The 14873-nt window shown below is 46.0% G+C and overlaps 1 protein-coding gene across 5 annotated transcripts in view; it reads left to right on the forward strand.

The window, feature by feature from the left end:
- LOC147623352 (general transcription and DNA repair factor IIH subunit TFB1-1-like) overlaps positions 1-14873 on the forward strand; it is a 111664-nt gene that overhangs the window by 81722 nt on the left and 15069 nt on the right. For all 5 annotated transcript variants that reach the window (XR_015269375.1, XM_086821502.1, XM_086821503.1 and 2 more), the window contains 5 exons: positions 7938-7997; positions 8444-8571; positions 8677-8871; positions 9176-9289; positions 9382-9459. Coding sequence is in view for 4 of the 5 variants with exons in the window: in XM_086821502.1 (XP_086677628.1) it covers positions 7938-7997; positions 8444-8571; positions 8677-8871; positions 9176-9289; positions 9382-9459 (575 nt within the window). In the remaining variant the exon portion in view is untranslated. The remainder of the gene's footprint in view (positions 1-7937; positions 7998-8443; positions 8572-8676; positions 8872-9175; positions 9290-9381; positions 9460-14873) is intronic.

Below are 14873 nucleotides of genomic sequence, written 5' to 3' on the forward strand. Positions count from 1 at the left end.
GCCTAGCCATGCAGAAACAATCCCGTGTCATCAGCAAACTCAGAATGGAGCAAGTCCTTACCCCGGACTGGGAGCTGGAGTCCTCTCAAACCAATCTCCTTTGCTGTCAGATACATGCTCATAGCCTCTGCAAAGAAGAGAAAAAGGAACGGGGCGAGAGGACATCCCTGACAGACTAATCTGGTCAACTCAAAACTCGGCCCCCGTCCTCCTGCCATTAACACCTGGCTACGAGCTGTGGAATATAGAGCCACCACTCCTCGAATCCAGTCTGGCTCAAAACCCAGGCGAAGCATAGTGCCCTCTAGGAAACCCCAATCGACTCTATCGTATGCCTTCTCAAAATCGAGAAGCATCACGACCAAGTCTTCACCGAGAAATCTAGCTCAGGCCGTCGCTTCCCAAAAGGTGAAAATGTTGTCAAGGATACTGCGCTCCTTGACGAATCCTGTCTGGGTAGCATGAATCAACTCCCCAAGGAAGGGCTGGATCCTCAAACTCAAGGCCTTTGCTAGGACCTTGTAGACAGTATTGAGGATCGTAATAGGCCTCCAATGCCGAATATCATCTGACACTCCCTCCCCCTTGGGGATAAGAAAGATCCAGCCCTCTGAAAAGCTCTGTGGCATCATTCCAGTGTCCAAAACATACTGAAAGCCCCTACGGAGGCCTGGCCCCAAAAGGTCCCAATAGCGCATAAAAAAGGCAGGCGTCAATCCGTCCTCCCCAGGGCAACTATGACGCGGAAGGACCCTCAAAGCCTCAACAAGCTCATCCTTTGAAAGGGGCTCACCCAAAACTGTGCGCTGTTGGTAGACATCCTGTTGCATCTTATGCCAATATAATGACGACTTTAACTTCTCCAAGGTACTGTTGATACCTCTGACCCCCAACAAGAGAATCATGGGCATCGTGGAGAAGGACTTGACGCTTTTCTTTGAGTACACAAAGACGGTTCTTGAAAAACAACTAACCATCCTATATACTATAATGGCCTGGTTCTGAATTGAGAGTCAAATGATATTGAGTCCTGAACTCTTCCGAATCGGGATACCGTGCCTTTACACTATCTAAGTCTGCCTAGAATTTCAAGCACAGTGGACTCCTGCAATGTCTGAGCAGTGCCCTTGCGACTAAGAGCATCAGCAACGGGGTTATTCTTGCCTGGGACGTATTCAATCATTCCCCCAAATTGTTGGAACAATTGACTCCATGTAGACTGCTTGTCACTCCATTGGGCACTAGGCATGGTTTGCAACCATTTAAGTGCTTGGTGATCTGTCTTAACTGTGAAGTCCCTCCCTTAAAGGAAGTGCTTCCAATGTTTAAGAGTGGTCATCACCCCCAAGAGCTCTTTGTCATACACTGAATAATTCTTCTCGGCGTTATTCAAATTGCGGCTATAATAAGCCACTGGCCTAGCATCTTGCTGTAAAACAGCTCCAATGGCAAGGTTACTGGCAAAGGTAATCATGATGCCAACTTCAAAACTGGAGACTCAGAGGCAACTTTCTTCATTGCCTGGAATGCCTCTAGAGCCTTGCCCGTGACGAACACTTTTTGACACAACGAGTCTTCACACCCTTGAGCAAGTCCATAAGAGGTGCTGCAAGGTCAGAAAACTTGTCCATGTGGGTGTTGTAGGCCTGACAAAGACCCACAAATGAGTGGATTGCTTAGGCTGTAGTGGGAACATCCCAACTGAGAATGGCTTGTACCTTTTCAAGATTGAGGCTAATACCTGAAGAACTAATGATGTATCCCAGGTAATGGATTTCATGTACTCCAAACTCACTCTTCTTGGCATTGATAAACAACTCATTGGCTTGCAAGAATTGCAGAACCTGTGCCACATCTCGCTTTTGCTGCTCTGCTGTCCCCCTGAGAAGATAGAATATCATCTAAGAAGATGAAGATACATTTGCCAATGAGATCCTGAAAAACCCGAGACATCATTTTGTTGAACGTCGCTGGTGCATTGGTGAGACCAAAGGGCATCACCACAAATTTTGTGGCCACGCTCGATCCTAAAGGCCGTTTTTGGAATGTCGGCCTCGAAGATCCGAACCTGATGGTAGCCGCTCTTAAGATCTATCTTAGAAAAAATCTTTGCACCATTGAGTCATTCTAGGATGTACTCTATTCTGGGCATGGGGAACCTATTCTTCATTGTTAGCTTATTGAGTGCCCTGTAATCCACACATAAGCGTGCGGACTTATCTTTCTTTTGGACAAACAAAATGGGAGCAGCAAAAGGTGAGGAAGATGGTTGGATAAATCCGTACCGGAGGAGTTGGGCTAACTGCTGCTCTAGCCCGCTCTCCAATGCCTTAGAAAGGCGGTAGGGGAACTTGCTGGGAGGTTCTGAACTAGGAACCAACTCTATGCGATGGTCCTCAGGTCTATTGGGTGGGAGAGTAGGTGGGAGGTCGTCTCGGAGCATGATGTTGCTGTATAGAGACAAAAGACCAGCCATCTGCTACTCCCCTTTGGGTGCTACTTGAACTGCATTAGATTGAGAGCGGACATATATAACAACGCACACTTTGCACCTTTTTGATGGCTCTTTGGGCCTAAATGTGGGAAGTGAATGGAATGCGAGGAATGCTCCGATCCCCGTGAATCATGAGAGGCTCAGGAAAGCCTTCATCTATGGTGAAAGTGTCGTGCCTCCAATTAGGAATGGGTGCATACTAACGAAACCACTGGATCCCAAGGATCACGTCACACCCTAAAAGAGAGGAGACAATGAAATCCTGCTGGAATGTGGCCCACTGAACTTGAAACTCAAATTGTTGAGCTTTATGAGTGATGTGTGTACATAGACTAAGGGTAAACCCATCCACATCTAAATGATAAGGAACCAAGGTATAACTCATCTTGGTAGCCAAGTGCGGAGAGACGGCATCCTCAGAACTGCCCATGTCAAAGAGGACAATGAAGTATTGTCCCTTTGCAGTGCCGTAGGCCTGAATGAGAGCCTTGGTCTTGCCGTCAACCTCACCCTCCTGCTTATCATCAAATACCACTGGTGGCACTGAATTCAAAGAGGGTAAAAGCTGAACGGCATTTGAGGTTGATGGCGGAGGTGTGGATGATGATGCTACGGTTGCTACTGTGGAAGTGGATGCCTTAGCAGACTTTTGAGCCTAGTGCAATCTTTCTTCCCGTGTCCCACAGTGTGACAGAAGAAACAACGGTTCTCTGTCTTGTACCATGTTTGTTCATTGGGCTGGAGATAACCTTCAGTGATGCCCTCCTTAGCTTTTTCCTTAGGAGTCTTCTTGGGCGTAGAATCTTTCTTATTACTTGATTGACCCGAGGAATTTTTCTTTTGGTCCTTTTGGCCTTTTCTAGTTTGAGCCCCCTTACCTTGGGTAGATGACTGCTATTGGGGCTTTGGAGTAGACTGTACCTGCTTGGGCTTACCTCCGTTCAGCATCAACTCTTGATTCTGAATGAGGGTTAGTGTTCGTGCATAAGTCTGAGGTTCAAAATTCCTCACTGGGTACCTAATGGTAGTGTCTAAGCCTCAAATGAACTACTTGAGTTTATCTTCTTCCGATATGCCCAACTACTCGGCCATTGTAATGACCTTGTTTGAATAGGTCAAAACAAGGGAACCACCTTGAGTGAGTTTGTAAAACTCATCCTCAAGATTGGTCATGTACTGTGGTGGAAGAAAACGGGCTTTTGTGGTCAACCACGAAGGTGTTCCAATGAAACGGAATTGGCTTGTGATGGGATCTGTGTGAAGTTTTGACCAATGCTGCCACCAAGTAATGGCTTCCCTAGTGAGATGGGGTGCTGCCACATGGAATTTGTCTTGTGGATTTGTGATTTTAGCTAATGGAAAATGTGCTTCAAATTGATGAATAAATTGAGTAACTGCAGCATGATCACACTTACCATCATACTTACTAAAATTTGGAGAGGTGCGTATGACGGTGGTGGTCAAGGTGATGGAGGACAAGGAACTCGGAGCTTGCTGAGGAAGAGCCGAAAAAATTTGTGCCATCGTTTGCTGATTCTAGATTTGCACAGCCTCCCGATTGAGTCTTTGCTAGAACTCTCGGTCGGCTTTCTCTTTGCGGCGTTGGTCTTCCTCATATGTGCGTGTGGCTTCCCTATCCCTTTGTTCCTCCGTACGTCTCAGTTCTTTTTCTTCATCTGCTTTTCTTTTTGCTTCGTCATCTTTTCTTTGTTGTTCTTCAATATGTAGCAGGACTTGTGCCAGATCTGAGATGCCTTCTTTGGGCTTCTCTTTTTCGGCGGCAAGGTGCATCTTCAGAGAATTTATTTGCTCCATCATTGTTCTCAAGAGCTCTTTTGTGCTTGGTGGAAGCGTTTTTTCTGTTTGGAAGCTTTGTGCCTCCATCCCTTCCTGCTAGATTTCTTCTTGATGAGATGTCTCTCCCGACATGGTGGAGGCCTGGGTTTCTTTTTCGGACCACAGTTTAACCATCCATCGGATGCTCTCACTTCTTTAGGTAGCCGAGTTGGGTTACCAACCTAATGCTCTAATACCAATGTTACATGCACTGAGGTTGATCATGATAATGCACAACAAGGCCTTCTTTATACCTTTATGGGGTGAGAATCTTTAGCATCAACTTTAGAGAGTAGAAAGAAGAAAGAAAGTTATATTAACGTCTATGGAAGACCCCAAGGACCTATGAGACCAAAAGTAATACAATGGTACCATGGATATACTGAGCCATGGAAAACTGAAAGAAAAAGTAAAATGAAAACATCTGAGAGTACATGTGATCAACAGATGATCCTGTGTAGAGTGAGATATGTTGTGATCAGCTAATGTTGATACCCGCCTTGGCCAGAACCGATCTGATGGTGGAGTGAATGTCAGGCCTCTGTGATTGGAGCGTGATATATATCCAACTGGAGTATTGTAGTATTGTGGGGGGTATCCGTGAATAGGAGGGTTGTAATAAGAATAGTGACCCCCCCCATTGGGTGAATCCGGTTTCAGAGCCTCTTGCTCCTAGATGAAATCCTCCAAAGCTCCCTGTGCCAAAGAGTGAAGGTGTATAAGGTGAAGCTGCTGTAGTTCCTGTCGCTCTCCTGCCAGCTCCAAATCTGGAACTACTTGTGCCAAAGAATGGATGTGAAGCATGAAGCTGCTGTGCTTCCTCTAGCTCCTGATCCAAATATTCCAGTTGTTCTGCATGAGATAGTGCATACCATCACTTATGTCATAGGTGCGAACACTTGGCAGAGGCTGGAGTCCAAAAGAAGATCGGGTTCATAGGCTAGGCCAACCACGGCCTATTTTGTATGTATGCACAGGGGATCAATCAACGGGAAAAACATATTTTTGGATTCATTTGTTCACATCTAGGGTGCATGGAGGTTGATCGGTATGTAATGGTTGGGTGGTTAATGTGTTTCATGCCATTGTATTTTGGTTTTGGGGCTTTTCTATCTTGAGGTTTTCTTCAGAAGTCGTGCATGTCTTTTGAGTTTGTTTTGCATGTTAGGGTTAGGAATAGCTGGGGTGGTGCCTTGAAAAAGAGGGACTTTCTTTGAACCTGCTGGAGATCTGTTTAGAATTGTTTCCTTCCCAGGTGTGCAGGCAATAATGCCGCTTAATTTAGCTTCTGGGGCTGGTGTTGTGAGGAAGTTTGGTCATGAAAAAACCACTTCTACTTACTTGTAGTCCTTGAGCACACTCATTCTCTGGCTGAAGCTTATTTTGGCAGCACTTTATGACTGATGTGGCAGACCGTCACCTTTGTCTTTGGGTACTCTTTCTCAGAGAAAGAGTAACGTGTTCGCAAACCTTGTTTTGTGTCACAGTAGTGCTACATTGTTCTCATAGAGTAGAATCGAGACTACTATTTCAGTTGGTGGCCTATTATATCAACGAGATCTGGCAGCTCGCATATATAGAGCTCCAATGGAGTGCAAGAAGAATTTCGTCAAGTATTGCTGCACACCTGCTTTGGAAGCCCTGTTGCTTACATACTGATTGGAAATGTGCTCAAAGTCTGTGTCTGAAATGAGGTTCTTCTTAACCCTGATCTGAGTAGGGTGATTAATTGGCTTGTTGGACTATGAATCAATGTTGTCAAAGCAGCAGTATAACTTGTGTCTGCAGTGTGAAGATATGGTCCAATTGTAGTGGTCTTCTTGCCAAAAGCACAATGCAGGAGTATAACTTGTGTCGTCACCAGAGGATATGGTCCAATTGTAGTGGTCTTTTTGCCAAAAGCACAATGCAGGAGTATAACTTGTGTCCTCACCAGAGGATATGGTCCAATTGTAGTGGTCTTCTTGCCAAAAGCACAATGCAGGAGTATAAGTTGTGCCCACAACAGAGGATATGGTCCAATTGTAGTGGTCTTGCTGAAGCCCATGGAGCTTGCACCTCTTTTTCTGTGGTCATATATAGAGCTCCGTTGGAATGCAAGAAGAATTTCGTCAAGTATTGCTGAACACCTGCTTTGGAAGCCCTGTTGCTTACATACTGCATTGGAAATGTGCTCAAAGTCTTAATATCTGAAATGAGGTTCTGCTTGACCCCCATCTGACTAGGGTGATTAATTGGCTTGTTGGACTATGAATCAATGTTGCAATTGTCAAAGCAGGAGTATAACTTGTGTCCGCAGTGTGAAGATATGGTCCAATTGTAGTGGTCTTCTTGTCAAAAGCACAGTGCAGGAGTAAAACTTGTGTCCTCAACAGAAGATATGGTCCAATTGTAGTGGTCTTGCTGAAGCCCATGGAGCTCGCACCTTTTTTGCCCTGGTCAAATTGTGGTCGATCATGATAGTTTCGTAGTCATTGGAATCCAGGGGGTCTTGTGCTCTGTGGATAGAGATAATGGTGATGGTTGTCCATGATGGAGGGGATTGCTCACATAAAGCCCAATTAATGATGTTGGCTAAGATAGGGGCCGAAGGCTTCCATTCACAAGAAAAATGTTCCGTACGGAGATCCTTGTGGTCTTTGCATCTCCTGTTATGCGATTTTTTGTCACTGGCTTTTGGTGAAGAAGGTGGTGGATGTGGTGTGTTGAATTGATTAGGTGGGCCTGATTAGGGATATTATAAAGCAGATGTGTGTAGGGCTCCCATTGTGGGGGCATGGGTGGTCTCTTCTCCTAAAATACTATCTGCACTCATGAAAAATTGATACATATCCAACTTGTGCACATTCTTCTTTTGAAGGGTAAGGCGGAAAAAGAATCTCGGCATTTCTGATGGAGAGATCCGTCCCTTTGACTTGTCTTGTATAAGGTAGAGGTGTGTAAATTTACACTCATCATACCAACTATTGAAAGGCTGTGATCCTATGGGGGCCTTGCAAGTGGAGAAAATGGTGTGTGTAAAGCTGGCTTGTGCTGGCGCATAAGCAATGGAACTAAGCTGTGATGTGAGGACAGACAGAGAAGCTTAAGAGTTCCTAAACTCTTTGACTAGAGTTTATAGAGGATGTATAGCTTACCTAGCTTGCTCAGAGGGTAGCTTGAGGAGGTTTATTTCAGCCGTTGAGAATTTCTTTTAGTGCTCAGTGGGGAGAGTCTTGCAGCTTCTTGCAGCTTCCGGCGAGAAAATCTCTGCGACCAGCCTGCAGAGGTTTGGCTCTCTAGGGGGCACTCCGGTTAGTTATCTATCGTGGCTGCCACTTGGACTGGTAGCGCCCCTTCTGGTGGGCAAGAAACTCCTTCACAGGTGGTGGTGATCACTTAGGTGGTTAGGGTTTTCTTCTTGGAAGTGTATGCAAGAAAGTCATGTAGCCCATTATTCCTTGGGTGGTTGGCTGGTGGCCTTCCCTAAGTTTTGAGCTAGAACAACCTGCCTCTATATCATTTACACAGTTTGCATTTGTAACCTTTTTTGCGGGGGTACGTGGGCTTGGAAGTTCTGTGTTCTTAATCATTTGATCAGCCACATCTATTGGCATTGCTTTTGCAGATGTTGAAAGCTTACGCGACACAACCACTGTGGCATATGCCCTTTTGAATGCAAAAGAAGGTATCGTTTTATCGGTTCTCAAGAAAGAGACTAGTACTGCTTTGGTTCTCTTCTCCCTTTTTGTGTGTGAAGATTTATCTTACCAGCTTGTTTGTCTAAATTTCTGTAATTTAAGGGCCTGTACACAAACAGCCCACTTGCTGCAGCCAAACAGGTTGTGGATGGGTTCCATTGCCTATCCATGAGTTGCAGTCTTCTGATTCTCTTACAAAGGGAATGGGTGGGCTGTTTTTGTAAAGGACATTTTGTGGACGGGCTAGTTGTGCACGTGCTTGATAGCCCTTCCATAAATTGTGATCCCGTGCTGACCGTGAGGTTTGCTGACAGTGGGAATGAATGGGAAAGAGGGGGACTTTATGTGTAAGACCTCCACTCTCCTGCCCAACAACTGACACATGATACTGCTTCTCCCTCATAAGATCAGCAATCTTGGTGATATTTTGTAGGCGAAGTGGTTGCCAAGGATGATAACACCAGATTAGAGGAAAGGCGTTTAAAGAGGGTGCATGAAATGACCAAGGTTGATGATCTAGAGGGACCTCAAGTTCCTCCGTATGTCCCTCTTTGCATTCAGGTACTATCATGTCTTCTTGCATTCAGGTACTATCTACTAAAGGTATTACGGCTAAAGTTGCCCTTTTCTGTTTTGGTGTGGCTATAAGAACCTTCTCTCTCGCAGGATCCCAGGAGTTACTTTGATTCACAACAGCCCAATGCTGCAACGACAGGATCAACAAACATAGGCATAAGCAGACCACCTGTATTGACGCCAGCAAATCCAGAGGAAACTCTTTCTGCTTTCAGACAGCAGCGTCGTGAACTTCAAACAAACTCCTTGTCAGATGCTGTTGTTGTACCAGAGATAGCATCAAGGGTATGTGCGAGTGTTGAAGTTCAGCCTCCTTTTTGTCAATCATATCGGCTAATTGAACTCCGAACATAGATGAGCATTATCATTTCTTAGGTTCTTTAGAGACAAACCCCACTTTTCATTTCTTAGGGTCTTTAGAGACAAACCCCACAAATGAAAAGGGGTGATCTCATCGGCCCATTCCTCGGAGCCCTTCCATCCCGATCCCTGCCCATTGGCTGGGCAGGATATCTATCAGTAGAGACCCTGAGAAGCTTATCAACCATTATGCAACTGGTGTTCTTAGTAACTCTCTGTTGCATTTAAGGTTCTGAATGAGCTCACACAGTACATATCAAATCGAAAATTCCAAGTTGGGAAAAATGCTGAAAAGAACTTACTTGATAGTCTTCCACGCAACACACGAGATGAGCTGCTTCAGGTAAATATGACTACATGTTGATTTTTTTTCGAGTAGGCCCTTTTGTTCTGATATAACCATGATGAAGAGACCCACTTATGGTTTCTTGGCAGCTGTCAGCTACCAGCCATGAATTACTGCGGCACTTTTGGGCAGCTTATCCACTCACATCAAGCTCTTTACGAGACAAGGTAACCATGATATTTCTTTTCCATGGTCACTTCCAATGCTTCTAATCCAGTACGGTCACTTTCTTATATGTGCATGCACGTGTGTACACATGTTTTGTAAGCTGAAATGTTAATTATTATTGCTGTTCAAATAACTATTCTCTCTCTAGTGTTAGTTCTCAACACGGCTGAGTCTGCCCTTCACCTGCATAGAATTGGTAGAAATGTAGTGTGATGCTTTATATATAACTAGGACATCACTCATGTTTTTTAGGAGACATGGCACATGAGACTCATCCATCTTCTCCTCCTATTAGTTGGAGACCCAGTCGCAGGAAGCTAAAAGATTATTTGAGGCCAGGGTTGGTGATGGGAACTGTCACCAAGAGGCTGGATGGAGACGGCTAAGTACTGCCTGCGTGTAGTCAAGGCTAGGAGTTTCAATTGCGCCGTGAGAAATTAGGAATCCAGCAACCGGGGAAACAGTTCATCTTCTATATCATAAATGTACAGTTGCTGGTAACTGATAGTAGCAGGAAACAACAACTATAAATAACCTCTATTGTAATCATTTTTGGAACTTTTTGACATCATGAACTTTATCGTTTGTGCCCTAGTGTCTGTTGAGATCATTCCGGTAACCTTCATATTTCTGTTGAGATCACTTCCCAAATCAATTCAACTCTTATGGAGAACAGTTGTACTAGTTAGGTTTAAGGAACACTAGTCGGCAGTATGATCTCTTCTTTTAGTCATGTTACCCGGCCGCTCCAGGCATCTAGATTCACATGAGGCCTTCTGACCCTTCAAAGCCTCTCGTGAGCCTGATCTCGCAGCCCACTCCCCCCTCCCTCGCAGGTGAACCCTTCTTCCTCTGAGCTCCCTCTCAGCCCCTGTTCCCACCCCCCCCAAACCATCTTCTGCTCTGGCTTTCCCTCCTTCGGCTCCCTCTGCCCCAGCTTCTTCGGAACCCCCCTTCCCCCACCTTCCGCTTCACAAGAGCATTCCTGCCGGCCACCGGGCCACACCGTACTTGGAGAGGAGGCAACAGGCTAGCTCGGTTCATCGCTTGATCCACCGTTTCTCGGACCTGGTAGCGATGACCATCCTCCCCGGTGCGTGCTCTCTCTCCCCCCCACCCCCCCTTCCCCGAGTTCGGGGGTAACCAGTTGATTACAGCTTCTACCGATGCCTCCCCATCGAGGGAGCGGGTATCTTCAAGGAGATAGTGGCCCCCATTTGCGTGTGTGGTTTTCATCACTCCAGGCCTTGCACCCCGAAGAGTGGCGCGATGATCTTGTCCTTCCCTCTGAGTGCAGCGCCCGGGACGGATTGGAGCACGGAGTCGGTGTCTGCCGCTATTCACGGGTAGATCACAGAGCTCTCACATCATCTGCATATCACCAATGTGCTCACTCACTTCTAGCCATTGGCATGGATGGAGGTGGGTGGCTCTAGCCACAAGGACCCCGGAGGGGAGCTGGTGTCCTCCAGGTTGAAGGTACTTCTCTTTATATTTCTTTATGTTTCAGCAGCAGTACCTCTCCCCCCCCTCCTACAAATACCTTCATTGTGATAGATGGAGCCAAGAGTATGCATATTCCAGGGCCCGGACAGAGTGGCTCCACATGGAGGGTAGAATTCGTGCCCATCTGGCACGGCTGCGCCTCATAGGATGTTATGTACCTAGTACTATTCCTTGAACACAGGCCCTTGGCATTTACCAGATTTCAGACTTAGCCTCGGGAGTCTATTCTTCTCGAGATCCAACAGGAGGAGTACAGGCCCCAACCTCTCTAGGTTAGACCGGTTTTATGTGGATGAGTGGGCTTGTGGACAAGGTGGCATGATTGGTATTTTGGCAGACACTACTTTCTCTGATCATGCACGTGTCATTCTATCCATGGAGGAGGACCCATGGAGGCAAGACATACATTTGAGCACCCAGATCCTAGACAGCGTCATTCAGGATTCCAAGATTTGCAGCATGATAGAGGAGATATGGAAGATTTGGGATTTTCACATTGGTTCAGCCGTAGGAGCTGTCGTCACAGGCCTTGGTGAGATCAGCAGTTTATTATAGGAGTCCGCACAAATTAGACTGGATGGCTTCCGAGAGCAAGAGAGGAGAATCCATCGGAGCCTAGCCTCCTTGCAATGGCTTCAAGAGAGTACCCCGGACAGCCCATGGATTGAGGCCCAATTGATTGCAGCCTGTACTGAGGTTTGGTCTATTGAGGAGCGGAGGGTGGAGTATAGATACCATGCCAAAGCCTCCTTTTGGACCCAGGTGGGAGACAGGGTCACCAGAGATTTCTTTCAGATTTCAAGCCTACACAAGCAGAGGGATTGTATCCGTAGGTTGCGAGGCCAAGATGGATTCATAGTTGCGGATCCCTCCCAAGTGCGAGCCATTGCCACAAATTTCTTCCATTCTCTTCTCATGGGTGCGTGCCTATCCCCTCAGGTGTTGGACACGCGCGAGCGGGTCTGGCCACACACGAGAGCGGTGGTTCCTCCCGCTCTCCGGACTTTCCTGTTCACACCCTTTACTCTAGAGGAGCTTGTGGAGGCTCTGATGGCACTCCCGAGGGGTAATTGCCCTGGAGAAGTGGGTTTCTGGTTTCCTTATTTCTTCGGCATTGGGGTCTCATGGAAGGTGGCTTCAAAGCTTCCTTCAATGAGATTATGACCACAAGCGCTCCCTACCGGAGAGGCTATCAGAGGGATTGATCGAATTGTTTCCCAAGGAGGGTGGTGACAGATTGGAGATTCGATAGTGGAGGCCCATCACCGTTTTAGGGACCGCCTACAAAATCCTAGCCAAAGCATCAGCAGGCAATTGCAGCCTTTCCTCCCCGATTTGATTCATGGCACACAGACGGGTTTCGTCTAGGATTGGAGCATTCTAGACATCATATTCACTTTTAGGGAGGCAACTCCTTCAGCTAGGTTGAGGCAGCAGGATCTTATTGTTCTTCTTTTGGATTTTGAGAAAGCCTATGAGACAGGTTAGACTGGGGCATTTTGAGAAAGCCTATGAGACAGGGTAGACTGGGGCTTTTAGGAGGGGACAATGTGTCGGATGGGATTTCCCAGGAGTGGGTTCGTGGTGTTTCTAGGCTCTATTCGTCTTCACACAGCTAGGTTCTCATTTAGGGAGCCAGAGGTGATAGATTTTCGCTTTCTCGCTCAGTTTGGCGCTCAGTTTGGCAGGGCTATCCATTGGCTCCTTATCCATTTTTGTTTGTTGCCAAGGCCATGAGCAGTTTTCTCTCTAGTCAAGAGACAGGGCTCTAGAAGCTGCGTCTCCCCTGTTGAAAAACAAGTAGAGGGAGAGGAGACACACACACAGGAGCAAACCCTAATGTATATTGCAAAACCTAACCATAGAGGGAAGCCATCTCCCTTCTCACACAATGCGTAAAGCCATAATCCATAATACACACACACACTATTGTGTTGTGTCCACACACTTCTAACCCTAGCTAATGTCCAGACACTATGACCAGTTGGATGCGGTCATTTATGTCTCACACATGCTGCTACCTAACATGCCAGCACATAGCATAGCTGGCATACACTGACATCAAGCTTGAATCTCAACAGCCCCTCTCAAGCTCATGATGTACTGCCATAGATGAAGATGTAGATGAGCTTGGGCTATCAAAGCTCTCAACACTCCCCCTCAAGCTCATCCCACGTACTCCCAACATAGTACGGAAGTACTCAAACTTCTCCCTGCTAAGTGGCTTTGTAAAGATGTCAGCCACCTGCTCTTCAGTCTTCACATACTGTAGATCCACTGTACCATCCAGCACCTTCTCTCTAACAAAGTGATAATGGACCTCTATGTGTTTGGTCTGCGCATGAAACACTGGATTCTTGGCTAACTGTATGCTGCTCATGTTGTCACAATGAATGACAACCTTGCCATCAATAAGCTCACCCAAATCAACCAAGAGACTTTAACCATATTCCTTCACATGTAGCAATGGTTGCACCCCTGTATTCAGCCTCTGTACTAGATAAAGCAATAGTAGGTTGCTTCTTGCTACTCCAACTCACCACGGCACTTCCAAGTGTAAAGGCATAACCACTAGTAGACCTCCTGTCATAAGAGCTACCTGCCCAATCTGCATCTGTGTAGCCATGTATATCCAAGCCTTTACCATGCTCATAAAGAAGACCATAATGTGCAGTGGTCTTTACGTATCGCATAATGCGTCTCACTGCATCCAAATGAGGTTTTTTGGGGCTCTGCATAAATTGGCTTACTAGCCCCACAATATAACTCAAGTCCGGGCGTGTGATAGTCATGTAAATGAGACTACCAACCATCTTTCTGTACATAGATGGATCATCCAACTCCTCACCAAAATCAGCCTGCAACTTCACATTTTGCTCCAAAGGTGTACTCATTGGCTTACACCCTGTCATGCCATATTTTGCCAACATATCCAGTGCATATTGGGGTTGCACTAACCATGTACCTACATGGTCTTTGATCACTTCAATTCCAAGAAAGTATCTCAATTCACCCAAGTCTTTCATGTCAAAGTGCCCACTCAATGCTTTCTTGACATGCATCACATCTGTATCATGATCTCCTGTGATAATCAAGTCATCCACATAGATGACAAGTAAAACAATCCCATGATCTGTTTTCTTCACATAGAGTGAAGAATCTGCTGTAGAAACCTGAAATTCAAGGGAGATAAGATATCTGCTCATCTTATCACTCCAAGCACGAGGTGCTTGCTTCAAACCATATAATGCCTTCTTCAATCTGCATACATGAGTGGGATACTTTGGGTGTACATATCCTTCTGGCTGTGCCATATACACTTCTTCTTGTAGATCACCATTTAGAAATGCATTTTTCACATCCATTTGATGCATTTCCCAACCATTTGCTGCAGCCATAGCAATGACTGCTCTCACTGTTCCTATCTTCGCCACTGGACTAAATGTTTCATCATAGTCTAAGCCTTGGGTTTGTGCATAACCCTTAGCTACCAATCTCACTTTATGACGTTCAATGGAACCATCGGACTTGCATTTCACTTTGTAAACCCATTTGCAACCAATAACATTTTTGTCTTGTGGTAATGCAACCAAATCCCATGTTTCATTATGAACCAAAGCGTTCATCTCAACATCCATTGCCTTTTCCCATACATGCTTCCCAATAGCTTCTGTATAGCATGTAGGTTCCACATGCTTCACCAAAGAGGTCATATATGCATAATGCATAGCAAAATCACGATATGTCAACCTGTCAACTGGATATCTGACCCTTTGGGATCTCCGCAATGCATGCGGGTCACTCTGAACACCTGTCACTCTAGCATGTGGTGGCACATATGCACCAGGTGTGCGTAAAACGGGTATGCCAAGCTCCTCATCCAAACTCTCTGAACTTGACGACTCAT

This window comes from Cibotium barometz, chromosome 27 (assembly GCF_041138505.1).
Source record: "Cibotium barometz isolate CiBa-2024 chromosome 27, ASM4113850v1, whole genome shotgun sequence".
In the NCBI taxonomy this organism is placed as follows: Eukaryota; Viridiplantae; Streptophyta; class Polypodiopsida; order Cyatheales; family Cibotiaceae; genus Cibotium; species Cibotium barometz.